At 40.8% G+C, this 21016-nt stretch overlaps 1 protein-coding gene across 1 annotated transcript in view; it reads right to left on the bottom strand.

Moving 5' to 3' along the window:
- MCF2L2 (MCF.2 cell line derived transforming sequence-like 2) overlaps positions 1-21016 on the bottom strand; it is a 195338-nt gene that overhangs the window by 110105 nt on the left and 64217 nt on the right. The window contains exons 6-11 of the mRNA XM_011382746.2: positions 20074-20190; positions 15485-15634; positions 9465-9589; positions 8759-8873; positions 8459-8578; positions 282-473 (exon numbers count right to left, since the gene is read on the bottom strand). Of these exons, the coding sequence (XP_011381048.2) occupies positions 282-473; positions 8459-8578; positions 8759-8873; positions 9465-9589; positions 15485-15634; positions 20074-20190 (819 nt within the window). The remainder of the gene's footprint in view (positions 1-281; positions 474-8458; positions 8579-8758; positions 8874-9464; positions 9590-15484; positions 15635-20073; positions 20191-21016) is intronic.

Here is a 21016-nt window from a genome sequence, read left to right as displayed (position 1 = left end):
ATGCCCAAAGGGGAATCAGGAAATTTTTCACAGGGCCAGCCAAAACACCCACTTTAAGTCTGGGTCCACACGGAGGAAAATGAACTTTAGTTTATTCTAGTAGGATGTGGTGGGGTGGCAAAGGCACTTCTGACCTTCGATACCTCTATGACCTACAATCTGCACAGTTTTTAATACTTTTGAGCATTTCTCACTGTAAGTTCCTTATTCTCTCAGCAATCAAGTGGAGCAGGGAGGAGAAGTATGATTAGGACTGCTTTACAGAAAATTTTACATCTTACCTTGTCTAGCTGTTTGTGCAACTCCAAAGATTTTCCTAAAATATCATATTTTTTCCTGTTTTCATTGGTGAAGTCATCACAGAGGTGCCTGAGCTCCACACACTTGGCTCTGATGGAGTCCGCTGCATAGTGGTGGCTTTGGATGAGTTGGTCCCCAATTACTGCAAGCAGCTGGGCTTTTTCCAAGGGCTCCTGCAAAGTGTATATGTGCAGCCAAGCATCAGATACCAGGCTGATATTTGCCTGGCACTGTGCGCTCCAGTGCTGGAGGGAATCTAGGGAGGTATTGATTCAGGTCTCAGGCTGAGAGTCTGAAGCTGGGAAACCTGGGAAAGCTCTTCCTTCCCTAAGAAGTCTAGCCTAGTCCAGGGACATTTGCATTCTGAAGAAGAGCAAGTCATTCATTCAAATATTTGTTGAGTTCTGGGTAGGTGCTGAGGATACAGTGTTAATAAGCCAGGAATTTGCGGCCCAGTGAAGAACTCAGATATTAAATAAATAATACAAATAATTAAATTATTACAACTGTGATAAGTTCTAGTGTAGAAGAGCATAAATTATTATTTTGCACAGAATGAGACTCTAAATTCCCCTGTCAGCTAAATGGAAAAGGAAAAAGGACAGATATGTGGCCCTGAGGAGAGTGGGAAGGGAGCTGAAGTTGACAAGATGGTAAAGATCTGGTTTGAACAACTTTATGAGGGAGTCATGAGACTTAAGAAATATGTTTATCTAAACCCCTTCCTGCCACCTATAAGGTCATGGCTGCTCTGACTTTGTCTGCTCAGCAACCACATCTCCTCCCTCTGTCTGCATGGCTGGCTTTGTTCTAAACACATGTGGTATGTTTTTCTATTTCCAATTCGTTCATCACATATTACTGAGGATTACAATGTGCCGAGCACTGTCCAGTTATCAAGAGTTTGGTGGTAAACAAAGCAGGCAAAACCCCCTGCCTTCATAAAGCTTACATTTTAATAGGAGATGTAGGCGACAAACGATTAAATATGTAGATTATAATATCTTAGATATAGTGGTGAGCGCCATGGAGAAAAATCAAACAGGTGGACAGGGCAGGGAGTGCTGGTGGAGGAGTTGCTATTTTAAATAGGACGGTGAGAGAAGGGTTCGCTGAGAAGGTGCTATCCGAACTGTGCAGAAGAGTTAATATAGCAGGCCTGAGACTACAGTCCTAAGAAAGGCCTGCTTGCAAGGCTGGCCCTTGAGTGGCATCTGGGAATGTCAGGAGGGTTCCTATCATCCTCATGGAGAATGGCTCCATGCCTAAGCTGCTTGTGCAAACACTATACTTTATGCTGAACCCCTGCTTTCTTTCTGGGAGTCTGGAATTCTGGGGTGTGCCAGGCAGAGGCTACCTACATGACCAGCTTCCAGTACAAACTCTGAGCACTGAGCTCCTAATGAGCTTCCCTGATCAGAATGCACTGCTGGGGGAATTTGGTGCGTCCCGCAGGACTCCACGAGGAGAGGGCTCCTGGAAGGTGCTCCTGGTTTCCTCCAGAATTCACCCCATGAACCATTTCCCGTTGCTGATTTGGCTTGGTATCCTTTCACTATAATAAGTCATAATCACAAGTATAATTATATGCTGAGTCCTATGAGTCCTCCTAGCAAATCTTCAAATCTGGGTGTGGTCCTTGGAACCCTTGACACAGGAGCCAAGACCTGGAGTAAGGGACAAGCCAAGCAGTATCTGGCAGAGAGGTTGGGGCATGTTTGATGTGTTCAAGTGAGCAGGAGGAGGTCACTGTGGCTAGAGCAGAGGAGTAAGCAGGAAAGAAGTCGGAGATGTAATCAGAGCGGAAAGAAAGGGACTGGGCTGCGGAGGGCCTTGCTGCCCCTGTGAGCACTCTGGCTTTTACTCATTATGGCATGGGAAGCACTGGAGGGTTTCAGGGAGAGGATCTCATTCATAAAAGGATTGCTGCAGCTCTGGAGTCAAGAATGACAGAGAAGAGGCAAAGCAGGAAGACCAGTTAGGGGGCTACTGCATTCATCCAGGTGAAAGAATGGCTTAAAGGAGGCTGGCAACCAAACTAGCTCCTTCCCTGAAATGCTCCTCCCAGGGTCATTCCGGTCAAAGCTCCTGGTCCACCTCCTGGCGGGGGCCCTTCTCTGACTGGGGAACCTAAAGCCACTCCCTGCAACCCGCCCACTCAGGCCCCTTTCCCTCACTTTGTTTTCATTTTCTAACAGCACTAATCTCTCTCTGAAAGCATCTTTGTTTACTTTAATGTACAACTTCTCCATCCTCTTCCCACTCTTTTCGATATGTAAATTCCATGCAGGGACTTAATAGGCATCTTATAAATATTCGATTAATAAAATGAATGGATAAATGAACCAATGCATGAGATGACGCAGTCATCTGCTTGCCGGGAATTGTGTGAAACAACACTAATCTGTGAGTCAACACAGATGACTGACACATTACCAAAGGAGCAGAGGGCTCATGTGCATGTGCAGCCTCCCTGACCACGTTTAGCAGCTGTGTGCCACACGTGCCCTGGCTTAACTTTTTACAGTAACACAAGGAGTCATGATGACTCCAGGTGACGACAACCTGCCCGTCTCTTAACTTTACAGTGGTTCTTTCAACAGTCTCAAAAACCCTGCCCCCTACCCTGCCAGTCATTCGCTAAGCCCTGCAGGGCCTGCCTCCTTCTTAAGACCTTTTGAATTCTGAGCCCTTTTCCACCACTTCCTTGTCAGCGTCTGTTCAAGCCTTCATGCTTTCTGACTGGGACAGCTGGCCTCTTTGCTCTCCTTCAGGCTGTTCTTCAAACCATGCCCCACATTGCTGATGAAGCAGCAATTCCATTACAGTGCTTATCATGCCTACATCACTCCCAAGCTTCAAGTCCTTTTTTGGCTCTCTACAGTCTTCGGGAGAAAGTTCAAACTCCTAAGCAATGCACAGAAAGCCTTTCATTATCAGGCTCGTGCCTGTGCCTCCTCCTCCTCCACTTCTCTCACCCCCATCCTCTGCTGGATCTGAACTAATGACCCATTTGTAGTTCCCCAAATACTCAGGCAGCTTCAGGCCTCCATGCCTTCTCTATTTGCTCTTTCATCCTTCCCTTCCCACCTGTGCCCCCCACCACTCCACCCCCTACCTCCCGATGCACACACTCCCCTCCGTATCACTCCAATTTTAGTATATGTGCTGCCGAAGTGAGCGCGCACACACACACACACACACACACTCCTCTGGAGCTAACTCTAAATCACCTTTCAGGGTTCGTCTCCCGGAAACTTTCTCTAACTCCACCATTTTACTCCGACGTCCCTCCTCTGTGCCTTTCTTGATCAGAGCACACACTTCACTGTATTGTGATCACTTATCTATTGCCTTCACTACGTCACAGACCCTCGTAGGCATACATTAGATCTTATTCAACTTAAAACAGTACATAGCATAAATTAGGTACTTAAGAATAAACGATGATTGTGCAAACCGAAAAGGAGTGATGGTGTGGGAATAAAGTGACACAAATCAAGCAGTGGCTATTTAAAAGGACTCAGAGGTGAATACCCAGTGCACTTGTACTGAACAGCAAAGGCCCAGATACACACTGGTCACCATCCCTGAAAGGAGGTTAGAATGCTAATTTCTCAGGCGGTGATTTTCAAATGTGCTGCTTACTGCTGTGTCCTCAGAACCTAGAACAGTGATTGGCACGGTTGGAGAGCAATAAATAGTTACAGAATGAATGAAGAATGAATGAGACACTCACTAGAACTGCTCAGTCACTTTAGGTTGAACCTAGGAAACATTCCACAGCACAGAATTGAGCCAGTTACCTCTGCGACATTAATGATCATAGCTAACTTTTACTGAGAGCTTACTATATGCCAAGCATTGTTCTGAATGCTTATATTGATTGTTTCTTTTACTTTTCATAACAAACCCTTTCATATAGATGCTGTTTTACAAAAGAGCAGTGAAGGCGTAATGGCCCAAGGTGACCCACGTAGGGAAGAGGAGAGCCAAACTTCAGACGCAGGTAGTTTGGCTCCAGAATCAGGCTCTGACCACCACACACTGCATTTGTTCTGCCTAAACTTGGGAGCTTATTAGGCTGATCAAACCTGGCTGATTTTAGTCAAATATAGATGTATGCAAACTTGGCAAGGAAGTATCTGTTGACTTTTTTTTTTTTTTAATGTCTAGCTGCCTAATTTATTAAGAATAACACAGGTTTCCTGGGTCCAGGAAACTTCACCACAGGATATTTCCCAAATGCCCCATGGCAATCACAGCTTGCCCTTCACTTAGCATGTGGCACCTCACCCTTCAAAAGTGTTCTTAAAACATTTGAGATTGAAGAAAAGATGTGAGTAACAGGTCCAAGTGGATCTTGGGAAAAGATCCATAAATACAACTTAGGAGCCACTGCTGGATGACTGGATGATTACTCTACTGAAAAGAATGGATAATAATAATAATAATAATAATAATAATAATAGCTTCTGAGTTCTGACCACCTGTGACATTCAAGACACTCTGTAAGTCCTTATTACACCTCTAACTCATTTTACCTTCACAGAGATTTTGTGAGGTAGGAATTATTATTATAATCCATTTTACAGATGAGGGGATATGTTCAGAAAGGCTAAGAAACCTGACTAGGGTTGCACAGCTGGTAGTTGTTGAAGCTGAGATTTGAATCCAGTTCCTCCTGACTCCAAAGCCTGTGTCTGATCACCCTCCAGCCCACAAGGCCTCCCCACATGTGCTATGAATGACAGGTGCACAACCATGACTGTCAGATCCTTCAGAGAACTTACAAAGAACTTTATGGTAAAACATCCAAATCACAGCTTATTTTTCTGTACAGCTTCTGCTCATGATAAACAGGCAATAAAACTTAAGTGAAAAAGAAATAGTGAGAAAGAAATGGCTGAGATCTGGCGCTCAGTTCACAAGCCTTTCAGATACTGAAAATTCCAGAAGACTGGATAGTCAAAATTGCAACACGCAATTCAAAAATCTTTATTATAATCACCGTTTGTTTCTTTCCCCAAGGACTCTACTGCTACGACAGATGAAAGATGAGAGCATCTACTGTGGAAGGAAATAGTGAGAAACTGTGATGTGACTACATCAGGAAGCCCAGAACGGACCCCCAGGTAATGGCATAGGATAGAACGAATATATAGCGCAGTGAGCCAGGTGAAACAAGAAAGGGAGAAAGTTAACGCCTGTTGAAGGTGAGCAATAGATACATGGCAGTTCATTGCATTAGTCAATCTACTTTTGTGTGTGTTTGAAAATTTCCACTAAAAGGAAAAAAAAGCCATGCACTGTAGCTAGATTATGGCCCTGGAGGGGTTAATGATCTGAGTCCCATGCCTTCTTGGGCACAGTAGTGTAACTGCTGGCTCCTGGCCTTGAGGGGAGAGGTCAAGGCTGAAATCGAGTTGGTTCTTCTTGCCCTGTCATAGTCTATTCCTTGCTGGCTCATCACTGAAGGCCCCAGCATGCCTCAGACCAAAATTCCTGCAGCGAGTTCTGCTTTTAGAAGTAAGAGTAGGGGCTAAAACCATTGTTTCTCAGAATTAGAAATGAGCACTCAAAAGTTTGCTAAACCCTCAAACTAGAACAAGACAAAAGAACAGGCTCAATTAGCATGTACAAGAATCTGCTTAGTGAGTTGGCTCAGAGGGTACCCGTGAGGATGATATCACTGCACAGAATAAGGAAGTTGACAGCAAACCAGAAATCAATGTGTGGCTATGCCAAGAGGGAAGGTGACACCTGAGTGTGGAGTAAAGGACAAACCAAGCAAGTTTTGGTGGATTCTTGCCAGACATCACCTTGTTCTTTAACACTTTACAAGACAAATGGAAAGACTGGGCAAGCCCTTATCATCCGAAGAAATAATGATTCTTAGAAATCTGAGTGAAGACATGCAAAAACAGTCCCAGTTATGTTAAGGTAGCTTTGCTCTGTTCACCCAAAGGCTGAGGAATAGGTCTAATGTATCCTTTAGGAAATAAGAGAAAACAGGGTAAGCAAGATACAGGATGGGTAAAAACCAAACTGCCTAGGCTCTGTGGGCCATCTGTGGTGTATTAGTCCAGCTGGTACAGGAACTTTACGCATAAAAGATGGCTCATGGGTTCACAGAATATTCCTATGTCCCATGACCATAGGTTGAGCCCCTAGCTCCAGTCAGAGATCTTTAAAGTATGTACCAAGGGTCACAAGCCCAAGAAGGTGAGCAGAAAGCAGAATGTGGATGCAGTCATGCAGATCCAAGCCCACTATTTAAAACACAACCCAGAGCACCGTCCGATGGCTTCCCATTCCACTGAGAATAAAATCCAGTCCTCACAGCCACTGCTCCCACCTTCTTCCTACGTGGCTCACTGTGCTCCAGCCACATTCCTTGAAGCCGCCACCTCATTTCTGCCTCAAGACCTAGCACTTGCAGCTTCTCTGCCTTGAGCACTAGTCTCCAAATCTTTGCATGGCTATCCAGATCTCAGGTCAAAGATCACCTTCTCAGAGAGGCCTTTCCTGACTACTCTAGCTGAGGCAGCACCTCCCAGTCACTTTCTATTATATCCGGTTATTTTCTTGATACCACTTGTCACTATCTGATATTATTATTTATTTGATTACTTTTTACTAGATATCTACCTCTCCCCAGTAGAATGTAAGCTCCAAGAGAGCACCGTCTTGACTGTCTGGTTTGCCACCATATGCACAGAACAGGGCAAAGACTACCTAGTGATGAATGAACACCTTCCTGGTAGGTCAGTAGCTACTTTCATGGTATATGTATACATAGGCTGTGACCATATTTTTCAAACCAAAAATAAAGGCATTGAGCTTGGTGAGGCATTTTCCCCCTCATATGTATATATGTATATAAGAGAAAATACATAGTATCTACATTTAATAAGGAGTTCTTTTGAAAAAAAAACTAAAATTACATAATATTGGGACTGTCTTGGAGAATCTAAGACACATCAGATATATGAAATTCAATTACTTCATTGTTTGATAAACATTTCTGATGACTCGTGCCTTCAGCACTAAAGTATTTAGCTGTCAATGATCACTAGGGAAAGATGGGCTTCCTGAGTGGGAGTACGAGCACAGGTGGGTCCGGGTGTTCACCCATGTACAGAAGCACCTCCAGCTCAGGATCCACCAGTGACAGCTCTCAGAGTCAGAGTGGCATTTGTTTACATTTGTTACTATTCTTTAGGGAAGTATGTCTCTAACTATAATGTGCATGTATCGCCTGAAGATCTTATTAAAATGTGGATTCTGACACTGAGGTGGGGCTGAAAATTCTATATTTCTAATAAGTTCTGACTCAGGTGACATTGATGCCACCGGCGTGAGGATCAGACTTTAAAAAGCAAATCTCTAGTACTACAACATTACCTCCAGGGAAACATACTTCTAGATCAGTTCAGAAAAGAAGTGCTAATATAGTACCTGGTCTCCAAGAGACAAAAATACAGAAATCCTAATTAAAGAAAAGCAGAAGGAACTTCTCTGGAAAGAGATGACTGGGCTTTCTTAACTTGAAGAAAGCCAAATTTAGAAGGACCTGTGTGCAGATCTGGAAAACTCTTTAATTCTGGTATGAGAATTGTGAAACACGTATTCTTTTACAAGTTTGATATTTACAACTCTTGGGGCATGAGAAAGGAGAAAGCACTGCCAATTCTGTGTAGCAACAGAACTAATGTGGACCCATTTCCCCCTTTTCACTGTCATGCTTGTTATAAAAGGAGTTATTTTTTTCTGGTTTCCCTTTCTAAAGTTTCTAAAGTTTCCCCTCCTTACAACCAACACCCATGCCACGCCTCCACATCCGGCCCAATGGGTGGGTGATGCACCTAGCGTTCCACCCTGAGAGGGGGCAGGGCTGGCCAGAGCTCTCACCCCACCTGCACCTCCAGCCTCAGCCCGGTGCTCTGGAAGCCTTCACAGAACTCTGCGGGCGTTGTGTATCATGGCTGTGAATGTGTACATCTCCTTGGGAAACGGGGCGGGAGCGGGGTGACTGAAAGGGCAGGATTTGGGCATTTCTGTGTCCTTTGGCAACCTTTTGACAATACATGGGCATGACCTGTCACTGTCCACAGCAACTACCTTTCCAGTCCACAAAAAAAGGCAAAGAACAAACCTGGCCTTTTCCTTCCAGTTTTTCGTGCTCCTTAAGAAGTTGCTCCACATGCATCACACTGTCTCCAAGGTCTGTAAACTCTGCTTGCTCTGCCAACAAGTCGTCCAGGGCAAGCTTAACCTACAAGACACATTAGAACAGTCTAGAAATAAGCCAATGAGCACTCATCTGGAGATAGAGTTTTGCTATACTGGATTAGGGGGAGGAAGGAAGCCCAATACTCAGTTCGAGATGGGAAAGTGAATCGAAAGTCACTGAACCATGAAAGGAAGTTCTATTAAAAAAAAATAATAATAACACCTCACAAAATTTGTGCTCAAAATGCTGTAGTTGTAGGCACTGGTTAAGCTTCAGGTGATGCTTGGACCAAAACCGACTAAAGGCTTTTTCTGTTTCATCCAATTGAACTAGCAATCTGTCAAGAAAGAATGACAAAGTGACATTGTGGTTAATATTCATTTCCGCAGGCATCTGGATAGGCTCATTTAGGTAACATCTACGTTTCAGTCACTGTTATAAATTATGGTAATGTCCTTACTATGAAAGCCTGTGTCATCTATGACTTTCTCACGGTTCAGCTAGTTCTCATATTTTTATTTTTCAATCAGTTCACTCTCAGTGCTAGGCAGAAGCTTCACTTCAGTTGCAGCTGCTGTGTTTAATATATGTCCCTGATAACCGCACCTTTGTGTCTTTTCTTTGACAGGTGCGCAAATCACAGCACCCGGCCAAACTGTCATTTAGAAATAAAACTCAACCAATATACCATCCCCTTTGAAATCCTGTGATGACAGCATTTCATAAGAGAAGGGAATGGCATTCTCATAAAAACATCTCTGTAACTGGGTGCCAGGTGGGTACCATCTTTTTTCCTTTGTCATCTTAAATATTATTCTTTCTTGACCCTACTAAGCCCCAAGAGTAACTGTTCTAATTTATCCGTGGTTGTTTCAGATCGTCTAGTTCTATTCTATCCTAAAAAAAACCATATTCCACCTTCACTCACCTTTCTATGGTAGCTACATTCTCAATTTCATTGGCATGGAGTTTACTGGTAGGATTTTTGGTTGCTGGTTCTTGAATGCACGACAGCAACATAGCCCCTTGCTCTCCAAGTAATTTCAGCTCATCCTAGAGAAAAAAAAAAGAAATATAGTCTCTCATAAGGAATTAATGAAAGAAAATTCTTGGTAGGTTTGGGGTAAGGAGAATGACAGATCAGTATATCTTTCATTTAGGAAATTAAATGCTAAAAATGTCAAGCTGCAGCTTTATAAAATTAGCTTCTTTTTAATAGATAACACATACACATGATACAAAATTCAAACTATACAAAAGGGCATATATTGGAAAAAGCAAGTCTTTTGTCCCCAGTTCATCTACTTTCCTCCTCCAAAAGCAACAACTGTTAAATTTTGTGTGTATCTCAAGCTGCCATTGTAAATTAAAAGCAAAGTTAATAAATCTGGTTCTAATCCAAGACAGTGACCAGAAATAAGAAAGTGACAGATATTGAATGTTAAATGCTAGGAACTACCATGTGATAATAATGTAATAATTGCTAGTTGGCCATGAAAAAAACTTCATCTGGTCTTATCAATAAGCCCTACCTCTCCTTCCACCTGCTCTCAAAGTGTGGCCTTGTTCAACTGTTGAAATTTGGCAAAGATGGGCAACAATTTCAGTTTGACATATAAAGATTCATTCTTCCAAGGCAACTCTACTCAACTCTTTTTACATAGAGACTTAGAGCTTGTCATTGGGGAAGACGTCAGGCTAGCTCCTTCCAAATCCAACAGCTCTAGTCGTCAACTCACACAGTGTAGTCATTTCAATACCCTGAGCGTAACCATGAAGCAAGACAAAAGGGCAGAACTTGGCCTAGAATTTTGCTACCTGGAGTTCTGGGTTTGGTTCCTGGGTCACACGGGATGCTGGTTTGGTATGCCCTGGGAGTTAGAATAGTCCCATAGGTACAAAACAATCACCCCTGTGCACATGAACACTGAGTCTCTTCCTCCTGGCTCACCACCTCTAGTGTTCACACAGCCTCCAGCTCATTTCCTGTGAGGAGAGCTTTATACTCTCTCCTCTGCTCACACAGAAGTCTGGCCCTCTCATCCTCATGTCTTTTCTCTTTGTAGCCTACTCCATTGCAGTATTCACCCTCTTGAAGGCTTCCAATGTCCATACCCAGCCTCATGATAGGTTTGACTTCTCTGGTCTAGCCCTTAAAATTTCTGTGGATAACCCCTGTGGCTCTGTTCACTCCAAGTAATGCCCCAAGTTGGCCATCTGGCTGCTACTCCTGCCTGCGGACGAGACATTTCCTTTCTTTTCCATTCTGGGTATCGGCCACATTTCTTCTTATCTCATCAATGTGCATTAAATATTTGTAGGTTGGATGAATTAATAATAGTCTGAAAGAAATCAGGTTACATATGAATAAAGACAAATAAGATATGAGCACTCATATAAGTTAAGAGCACTCATTCGTAAATGCTCTTAGCTTTACCCTCCTCTTCTTACTCACTAATAGGAGTTCTGGCTTTTTTCACTCAGTTTCTTAACTGCCTTGGAGCTTCCAGCATTCCAGCAGTATTCTGGCGTTAGCCATTATTAGAAAAAAATATATACATTGTGTGTGTGTGTGTGTGATGCAGAGTTAAGAGGAAAGGTGGAGGGGCCAAAGGAGAAGCATATTGCTAGGGAAGGTTGAAAGAGAGATACATCCAAAAGGCTGCAGAGTGTGAGAAAAAGTGTGTGAGAGAGGGAAGGTGAATTTTAGTAAGTGATGTCATCACTAAGTATCCCCTTCACCTGGTGAAAAAATACAAGGAAAAATCGTGACCTGGTTACGGCTTTGGGACTAGACCACATGGTCAGCTTCAAAATCTGCCATGAACATAGAGGGAAAGTTTGAGGAACTATGGTACTTGAAAATCATAAAGGTAAGTTGCCCAGCCCCCAAATGGAGTTTGCCCTTGTCCACAGTAGTAACAATTCAAAATATTTAGTACCTGTACAGAGCAGGCACTGACCAATCAGCACAGATGTCAGATACAATGCTGAAACAATCCTGAGACCAGCTGGGGTACAGGTATTAATCCTTTAGTTGCCAGAATCATAAAGAGATCATGTAGGTCCTAGGAAATGGGTCAAGGAGGTAGAGTGGGACATTCAAGAGATGTAACTATTTAACTTTTTAAACAATGGATATGGCTGTTCCAGTGTGTGCTCATCATTATGGTTCCATCATTATGGAAACAAGCAATTGGTCCAAAAGACGACCCACTTAACAGGGCAAGAAGGACAACTTCAGGCTCTAAAGAATCAAAATTTTCTGCAGGAATTCTTTCCTATGACAAAGGTAAGCATGAATGTAGACATCCATCAAAATATGTTTATAAAGACCTAGTATTACATGGCAAGCACTGTGCTCTGTTGTGTCATACGCTGGGAGTGTAAGTGGCATAGGAAGTAAGAGGATATATGAATGATTAATGATTGATGCTCTATATTCCACTTTTACTACTTATCCATTTCTACCATTGAAAGTTAGCTCTATTGTTCTATTTTGTTTATAATGCAAACTAATGAATTCTGGATATCTGTCCTTTAAAATACATAATTTAGAAAAAAGAGGCCTCTGAAAGACATGAGATGTCTCCTTTCCTCAGCAGCTACTGAAAGAGATCCTCCTGTCATACAAAACTAGTTCAAAACACTGATTTGTTAAGGTATTAACACCGAAAATATTCATAAGGATGCCAATTCTGTCTTTGAGCGCAAAACGGAGGCCTCTGTGCCTATTCATTTCTAATAACGTTCTCTGCAAAGTAAAGTTTGAACAAAGGGGTCTTAAAAAATTCCTAAGACTATAAAATTATTTCTAGGGCCCATGAAAATAACTTGTAATTCTGATTATCTTCTTGATTGTGCGTTACCCTGGTAATAGTGATGAAATTGTAATTTCTGAATACAAAATTGAGTGGATGCTGAATGGAACAAACACTAAATACTAAGTAGTATTCGTATTTTTAAAGATTGCTCTGTCACATGATTTAAGGACCTCTGGCACTTTCTTCTCTCCACTTGCATGATGAGAAAAAGCCTGTGGCTCTGTTAAACTTATTTTAACAACAACAAAAATGAGAGTCTTGCCCACTTTAAATGAACACGTGGTACAATATCTTAATTGACTAAAGCATCTAAGAGCAGAAGGCCAATGCCCTGTGTTTCTAGACTAAATAAGACAAGCAAAGAGGTGAGAATCACCCCCCTTAGGGCTCAGGAAGGAGACCGCCTGCCTCTGTGAACTGCTTCCAAAACAAGCACGGAATAAGACAAAAGGAAGAGTTGTTTTGCTAAGAAAAAAAGTCTGCAGAACCATCAAAAACAGAGTAAGAATAGTACATATCTGCATAGAGTTGTAGTTATTTTATTGTTGTCTTAGGGCCCGAGGATCTTTTCTTTTTTTTTTTAATTGAGATATAATTCATATAACTTATAATTCACCGCTTTAAAGTGTACAATTCCATGTTTTTCCCAAAACATTTTCATCACCCCAAAAGAAACCCCATACCTATTAGCAGAAAGCATCTATTAGGTGTTTTCCTAATTATTTTTAAAAATTATTTAATTAGTTGTAGAACTTTTAGTTAAAAGGTAATATATTCGAATAAGAATAAAATAAAATATAGATAAATAATAACAAAAGCTACTAAGTTTTTCATAAAAGTTAAAATGTATTCCTTTTTAAAATATAAACTCTTTAAAGCGTTTTTGGATGGAAAAAAGGAAAAATATATCCCTAGTTTAACAATTTGGGTATTTTTGCTTCTAATTTATAAGATAAGGAACAAGGAAATCAAATTCGTGTTAGGCCAATAATTAGTTATCACAAAAGGCTTTATACACTCTCTATGTTGTCTTATAAAGAATGATAATATATTTGGCAAAATAAAGACAGAATAATTATATTTTAATCCAAATTCGATTAATATACTTAAGGTAAACACTTGGACAAATTAAACTCTTTGAGAATTTTATCTTAAAATAATTATAGGTCTATTTGGAATATAAATGCAAGTATAATAGTTTAGTTTATGAAAGAGTTTGCATTTATTTCTTACTAAAAGGCTAATTAATGGAATCTCCTAAACTCTTTTCGCTTGTCTTGCTGGTTAGATATGGGTGTTTTACCAAATTCAGATAAAATAATTAGAGTATAAATTTATTTCTTATAAATGTCAGACAATACTGCAAATTTTGTGGATCTGCAAAGTTACTCCATACATAATCTGAGTGAAATTCTAGCCTTCTCTGCACAGAGTTGTATATTTTAATACCAACAATAGCTTGTCATCATGCCCAAGAAAATGACCTTATTCCATCTTGGAGAGTGGTTCTTTCTCTCCCCTTACCTCTGTGGAACCCTTTGCCTGTGTAGAAATATTAGACACCCACTTATCTGCCTTTCTGGGAACTCTCAGTGTACCCACCGTAGGATCTCACTAGCTGGTTTCACCCCTCAGACAAAATGTTTTACCTTTTCCCCAGAGACCTCCCTAAGTGACCACATGTCATCTCAGTGCTTCTGTCCTGCAACCGCTTCAAAACCCTCTTGGAACAGGGCTGAGAGCCTAGGCCGGGAGCTCCACGCACAGCGCCCTCTTGCCGCACTTGCATGCGAAACATCGCACCTGTCTATTAACTGACCCCTCTTCGGGTTCCTGTGGTTGGTGACCTGTAGGCCAGGACCGCCAACCCTTTTCCAGTAGACTTCACAGAGGCACCCTAGACCCGGCCTTCTGCAATCCATCTCTTCCAAGAATCATGGGAGGTGAACTTAGGCAATATGTTTGGCAAAGAAAATGGTCAAACTTCTGAGAGACACTTTCAGGGAAAACTTCTAGTATCCTTTCAGGCTTTCACAGTTTCAATCCAGATTTTTTGGTTACTCAGAGTCATTTTGGGAATATATTTTGAACTCTTTTTAGATATCAAGCTTCTTAAAGAGAGAATTAAATAATGCTCCCTGACACATGGAAGAATTAATTTTCTTCAACTACTAGACTCTCAGACTCTCCTAAATAAACCATATGTTCTTTGAATTGTCATTGTTTGTCTGTTTTCCAGGCATGTAGTGATGAGTAATCAATAAGTGTTGAATAAATGAACAAATCAACCACCAGCAAGTATTTTTGCAAATCTTGGGTAGAGTTCAGCTCTTATCAAGCTGCATGCAGCAAGAATACACATAATGCTAAAATGTATCAACCTCCTTAATCCTCAGTTTGCTGCCTCCTTGAGTTCTGGTCTTTTGTGAAATAATGGATTTGGTCTGTTTGTTTCTGGAGGCAAAAGAAAGGGGCTGACACTCATCCAGTCAGCCCCGGGAAAACTTCCTTTTACCACATGACCTGAAAGAACCTGACACCTCCCCTTTCAGCAACTCACAGAAGCAGTGTTGACATGATTTTGTGAATCATTTAATAGGTGCCTCTCCTTAAACCCGGTTTAGAGCACCTTCCACAGTCCTTTCTCAAATTAGTCCCCAGATAAAGACACATCCCTGGGAAAGAGAAGTAATATGTCAGCTTATTAGTCCGACCCCAAGGTTCACAACAGTTGCAGAAAAGCTTCTGCTTCAAAAGCCAACTCCCTACTCTCACTGCAATTTCGGCCCATTATCTCTTGCTCTGTCCTGGGCAGTATGTTGGAGTGCTGCCCTTGAAAGGATGTTCATACATCTCATCTTGCCAGCACAAAGCTGGAATGATTTTCCCTTTGCTGAGATGCTTCTCACAGGTCATTATTGCAATCCTTTTACATGTACCACCCAGTCTCAAGAGATTTTTCCCGTCATATACTTCCTATCTGGAAGGTTGAAGATGATCAGTGGCTGCCAAGTCACTGGAGAAAGAGGGGAGAAGATAACTTAATTCTGCTCTAGGCTCTCTCCAGGAGGCTGACCATCTGCTGGCACAGAGACTAGACTGTGAGAGGCCACTGACCACTCACCTGCAGCTTGTCCCACTGCCTCGTGTGCAACATGAAAAGCTCTTCAGTGGACAGCATGCCTCTGGGCAGCTCTGTTGTGGACAGGCGGGACCCAAACGTCTGAAGCATCTGGGCAGTGGTCTTCAACATCAAGGCAAAGTTTTCGATAGCCTAGAAGGTCAGACAATCATAACAATGTGGAGGGATTAATATGCACCAATATGCTTGCTTTCTCAACGGAAGGACAGTAAAACTATTTACCATTTCCTAGGTATCTGCAAGGGCCATGCACTGTAGTCGGTGCTATACATTTGTCTATCATCTCAATAATCCAGAGTAGGAGGTATTTTATCTTCATTTTATAGAAAAGGAAACTCCAACAGGTCAAGTGAGTTGCCCAAGATCAGATTACTTGGGCAATAAAGGAGGAAGGAAGGCAGGATTCAAACAAGGTTAGCTCTTTCAATTTCAGAGCGCTGTTTGTTACTCTAAGAACATCTAACATTAAATCTGACTCAGGATTTACAGTAGGTAAAATGCTGAAACCTCCCTCTAATAAACCTTTGCTTCTCTTCTAGCTTCTACACTGCATTCTATGCCCCACCCGCATACCACCACCTCTAATAAACCTTTGCTTCTCTTCTACCCCTCCCTCTAATAAACCTTTGCTTCTCTTCTAGCTTCTACACTGCATTCTATGCCCCACCCGCATACCACCACCCCATTCCGTTTCCTTGCACACACACAGCCAGGCTGTCTGAAACCTCTGAGAAGCTTGTCAAACGCAGCTGAGAGGATATTACATTGAGGAAAAAGATGAGCATAGTGATCAAGTCACTAGTGACCTTTTACAGAGTCATTTCTGTCGCATGTGGGGAGAAGTTGGGGATCTCTTCTTCTTCCTTTTCCTTTCTAAAAATTTACCTTGCCTATGTCCCTTCCACTTAATGATCCTACTCTGCCATTAAATGAATACCTGCTCATGGGTTAGTGACCTCACAGCTAATATCCCAGGTGAGATATCTGCATTTTATCAGAGTGCTTTAAGAAACATGTGGCCTAACCTAGAAAAAGTGACAATGACCATCAGAAAAGTTAGTTGAAGATAAGTATAAGTAGCTTTTGAGAGTCTCACAAATCATTCTACTCAGCCAGACTGGCACTGCCTCACCCACTTCCCTCTGCTCCTGAGACAATTTTGCCCCCGAAGGGCAAACACAATGTCACAATCACTTCTCTTCCCCCAGGGCATGGAACTGTGTCCTGTCACACAGATGGCCTATAAGCGACTGCTGAATGTATATGAATGGCAGGAGCAAAGAGGCCCTACCTAATTTTCATTTGGGAAAAAGTTATTTCTGTTCCTGCATCATCGGAGAACATTTCTGACTATCCAAACACACATCAGAAAAAATGTGCCAGATCTGTGGCAACCTCTCTTTTCTCCTGAGGCCAGGGCTGAGGCAAGCATGATAAAGCTTCCTGAGCACTGCACACCTCTCTCTACTGTCTAAACCCAAAGTCTTCTCTACATCCACCATTTTCTTACTTGAAAAATTGCGGTAGGCGAAATCTCCCTTATTAGCACAAATACTGATGAAGCAACAATCTTTATTTTTTTAAGTTTATTTTTCAATTACAGTTGACTTACGATATTATATTAGTTTCAGGTGTACAACATAGCAATTAGACATTTATATAACTTACAAAGTGATCACCGTGATAAGTCTAGTACCCATCTCACACCACACATAGTTATTTTAATATTATTTGTATTCCCTATGCCGTAGTTTACATATCAGTGACTATTTTTATAACTGCTAATTTATATTTCTTAATCTCTTCTCCTTTTTCATCTTTCCCCTGAACCCCCCTCCCATCTGGCAACCATCGATTTGTTCTCTGCATCTATGAGTTTGTTTCAATACAGCAATAATCTTGAACATTACAGTACTTTAGGACTGGAAAGTCAAACAAATACCTTTATAAAAATCATTCTTTCAAGTACATCAAATGGTTATTACTTTCACATAATCTAACATCCATATAAGATACTCTTTCAACTGTATTTGCTAATAGCCTATGATGAATAACATAAAAAATTCAATCTATCGGGGAATTATAATAAGAAAATGAGATTATTCAGTATTTTGCTTTACATGCACTATGTCTTATAACACCTCTTGATTAGGTGTTATTCTCCCCATATTCTGTAGACGAGGAAACTGAGGCATATTGAGGTTAAGTAACTTCCCCAAAGTCATACCAAAAAAAAAAAAAAAGTGGCAAACTGGAATTGAACCCAGGTAACCTGGCTCAGGCCTGATACTCTTAAGCCTATGCTACACCATCTCTTGGCAGTCAAAACTAGATTTAATAAAACTGGATTTAAAACTAGCTCAACAAAGATCTTGGCTTTGAGAGTCGAAGACTTGAATTAGAGTCCAGATTCTGATCATCTCTAACTCTGTGATCTTGGGTACAACATATAATGCCTTTGAGTCCCAGAGTTCTCATTTGCTCTGTTTTTAAAGGGTTTTTTTTTTGAGGACCAAAAGGAATAGCAGATGTGAAAGGATCTTGGACATAGTAGAGCACCTTGCAAGTGTAATAATAATCACAGTAATATAACTCAGTGAGTTAGGTGTGAGGCCTGCAAATGTCATCCTGGAAATAGAAGAAAGCCAGAGGATTCCTCTGGAAGGTCCTATTAACAAATTAACTTGATTCCATGGGCCTGATTTGTGAATTATCAGCTTGAAAGTGGTACAGAGGACCTTATCCCGATAGGGTGATGAAAAAGAGCTCGGCCTTAGTCTTGGTTCTGCCACCTCTGGATAAGTCAAATGATCTTTAAGGTTCTTTTCAGTTCTAACTTTTTACGAGTATCAAAGATCTGACATCCAGAAAGCACACTGTTACAAAAAAAGAAAGAATTTATATATTCATAAGATACAAGATAATGTATATGTGTGAAAATATATTTCTAATTATATATGTATATATATATATATATATAATATGTACATAAAACATGCAAAAGACATGTAAGGAATAGCTCTGATGTTTCAATACTAGCTGTATATTTTAAAGTTCACAATAATATGTTTCACACATACATGAACACAAACCACAGATACAAACTAGGCCTGGGGAAAGAGGAGATGTGTGCACATGTCTGCTCATGTCAGGTCTTTAAATAATTAATCTTTATGACCTCAGTCTCCTTTACTTCTCTAAGTTCTTAAAGAACTATTATTGTCTTTGATGTCAAGGTGCATTAGTTTTCTTCTTTACTTGTTGCAAATTTGTGTTATTTCAAAAAAGATCTGAGGCAACTTGAAAACCATGAACAATATAATAAAATAAAGGTATGATAGAGAAATCAGAGCATAATGGAGAGCTTGTTAGCCCAGTAAGGCTGGTGGGATAGTAAATTCTTTTGATTTTTTTAAAGCAATGTATTAAAAATCTAGCAAGTAAAGAAAAAGCCTGAAAGTACTCCAGGTTCCATGTTTTATATATTTAAAGAAACTGCATCCTGAGACATCACACTCATGTATGATACTCTACTTTAGCTTCCTTCCATATTTTCATATTTAGGCTTATTTAGAATTATATGTTTGTGAAGAATTTCACATTTCACTTCTTTTATTAAATAAGATTTTCTTGGAGTCACTGTTATTACAGTAAAACTGATGAGAAGTTTAAAAAGTTTTTGCCCCATTTGCGGGCCTTCCTCTAGATTTTGGGAAGGGATGTGACTTCTTTGAAGTTACGTGGCATACAAAGAAGCGAGAGATTAGAGTCTGTCGCTTTGAAATTATTACTAGAGATCTACTTTTATTTAATTCTTAAATTTCTTTTTTAAAAAATCAGAGAACATTATACTCTAAAACAAGGTGAATTCTCCTACCTAATTAATGTAGTTCGGGTGTCGGGCAACATGTTTCCAAAGTGACTACATACAGGGAGGTGTGCTGACACGAGCTGTCATCAGGGTAGCGAAGGGAGCTTCTAATTTTGCTTAGAAAACTTAATTTTTTCAAGAGTATCAGGGGTATGAGAGCAGGGAAAGGGGAATGACAACTTTATGCTGAAATACTTATTGTTTGATGAGTTTCAATTTCACTTTTTCCTCAATATTACTGACTCTTCTAGTTTAGTATAATCACCACCCATCTGAGTAAGTGGGAAAAGTAAAACACTGTGTGTCAGGTGCTTTCACAATTTCCAATCTCTATATTAGAATCTCTATATTAGAATCATCTGGGGAGTTTTGTGGAACACTAATGACCCATCCCAACTCAAGTAATTTAATTTCTCTGAGGTATATCAGGGTATTGGTATTTTGAAAATTCCCCAGATGCACTTTAAGTGAAGTTCCCAAAATCCTCATGCCGGAAGATAAGGTAAGGTGAAGGTTGTCAGGAGAATCTCCAGCCTTTTCCCTTCACCCTATTTCTCCCCCAGCCTGTGGCTTGGAAAACCCAACCTTCCTGATCTTAGGTAGTCATGGTAGTTTAAGATGCCAACAGTTGATCTTAAACTCCCCTATCTTCTAGAAAACACGGAGAGACATTAAAAAGGGCACACAAGTTGGTACTCACAGTTCGATGATTTATCCACTGACTGTGGCGATATTCCAAAGTTCCCCCTAAGTCTTCTGTCAGTTGGCTTTTGGCAATGTAGCCATGAAGGTCAGAGACAGAATTTAACATAACGATCTATAAAGGGAAAAAATTAATATATTCCTCACAGGTAATTAAATAGTAGCTAATCTAGATTCTACTGTTATTTATGTAGTACTTCTGCTTTGCCTTCTTGGGCATTTATATCCAAAATGGTTCCTATATCCAGCAAAGAAACATTTTTAAAGTCTAATTCTGTTTTCCCTCTTTGAGAGAAGAATGCCAAAATGTTGAATAGTATGTGACAAAAGGTGACTTGGATCACGGAGCTCAGTTCTAAGCTAACTAGAAGTCAGGTCTTCCTTAAGGTGAAGTTTTATCAAAAGTTCCCAGGCTACGGTGTACTCTTCAGATGACAAAATCAAGTGCTATACTGAGGTCTAAAAGTCTGCATTGAGAAGTGCAATAAAGGGCGGGCTGGTAAATATCAAAGTAAAATTAGAATGCAAGAATCTACTGAGGAATATATATTAAGAAGATTCACTACATTGATGCACCCTCCCATGAAGGATGTTGATATGCCCCTGATTTATCTTGCATGGGAGAGATTTGGAAGTAATAGGGAGTGGGTTTTTATAAATTAACGGTCCTGTCGATGAACACACCCATGCTGATGAATGAAGGCCCACACATCTAGAGGAAGTTGTCACATTCCAAATTGTCCCTTTCTACTCTGCTACAGTGGCCCTGACCAGGGCAGGTTCCTGGCTCTCTGTCCCAGGCACTATATCACACCCCTTACTCACTCCCAACCAAAAGCAAGGACCATCATTCTTATCTCTGAAATACATACCCCTGAAGCCTTTAACTAATGAATGACCTTATATTTCTTTACTCCTTGTTGATTATTCTGAAAATTGAT

The sequence above is a fragment of the Pteropus vampyrus genome, unplaced genomic scaffold, assembly GCF_000151845.1.
Source record: "Pteropus vampyrus isolate Shadow unplaced genomic scaffold, Pvam_2.0 Scaffold14, whole genome shotgun sequence".
Lineage (NCBI taxonomy): Eukaryota > Metazoa > Chordata > Mammalia > Chiroptera > Pteropodidae > Pteropus > Pteropus vampyrus.
The sequence above is the reverse complement of the archived record's forward strand: the minus strand, read 5'-3'. Positions and strand labels throughout refer to the sequence as shown.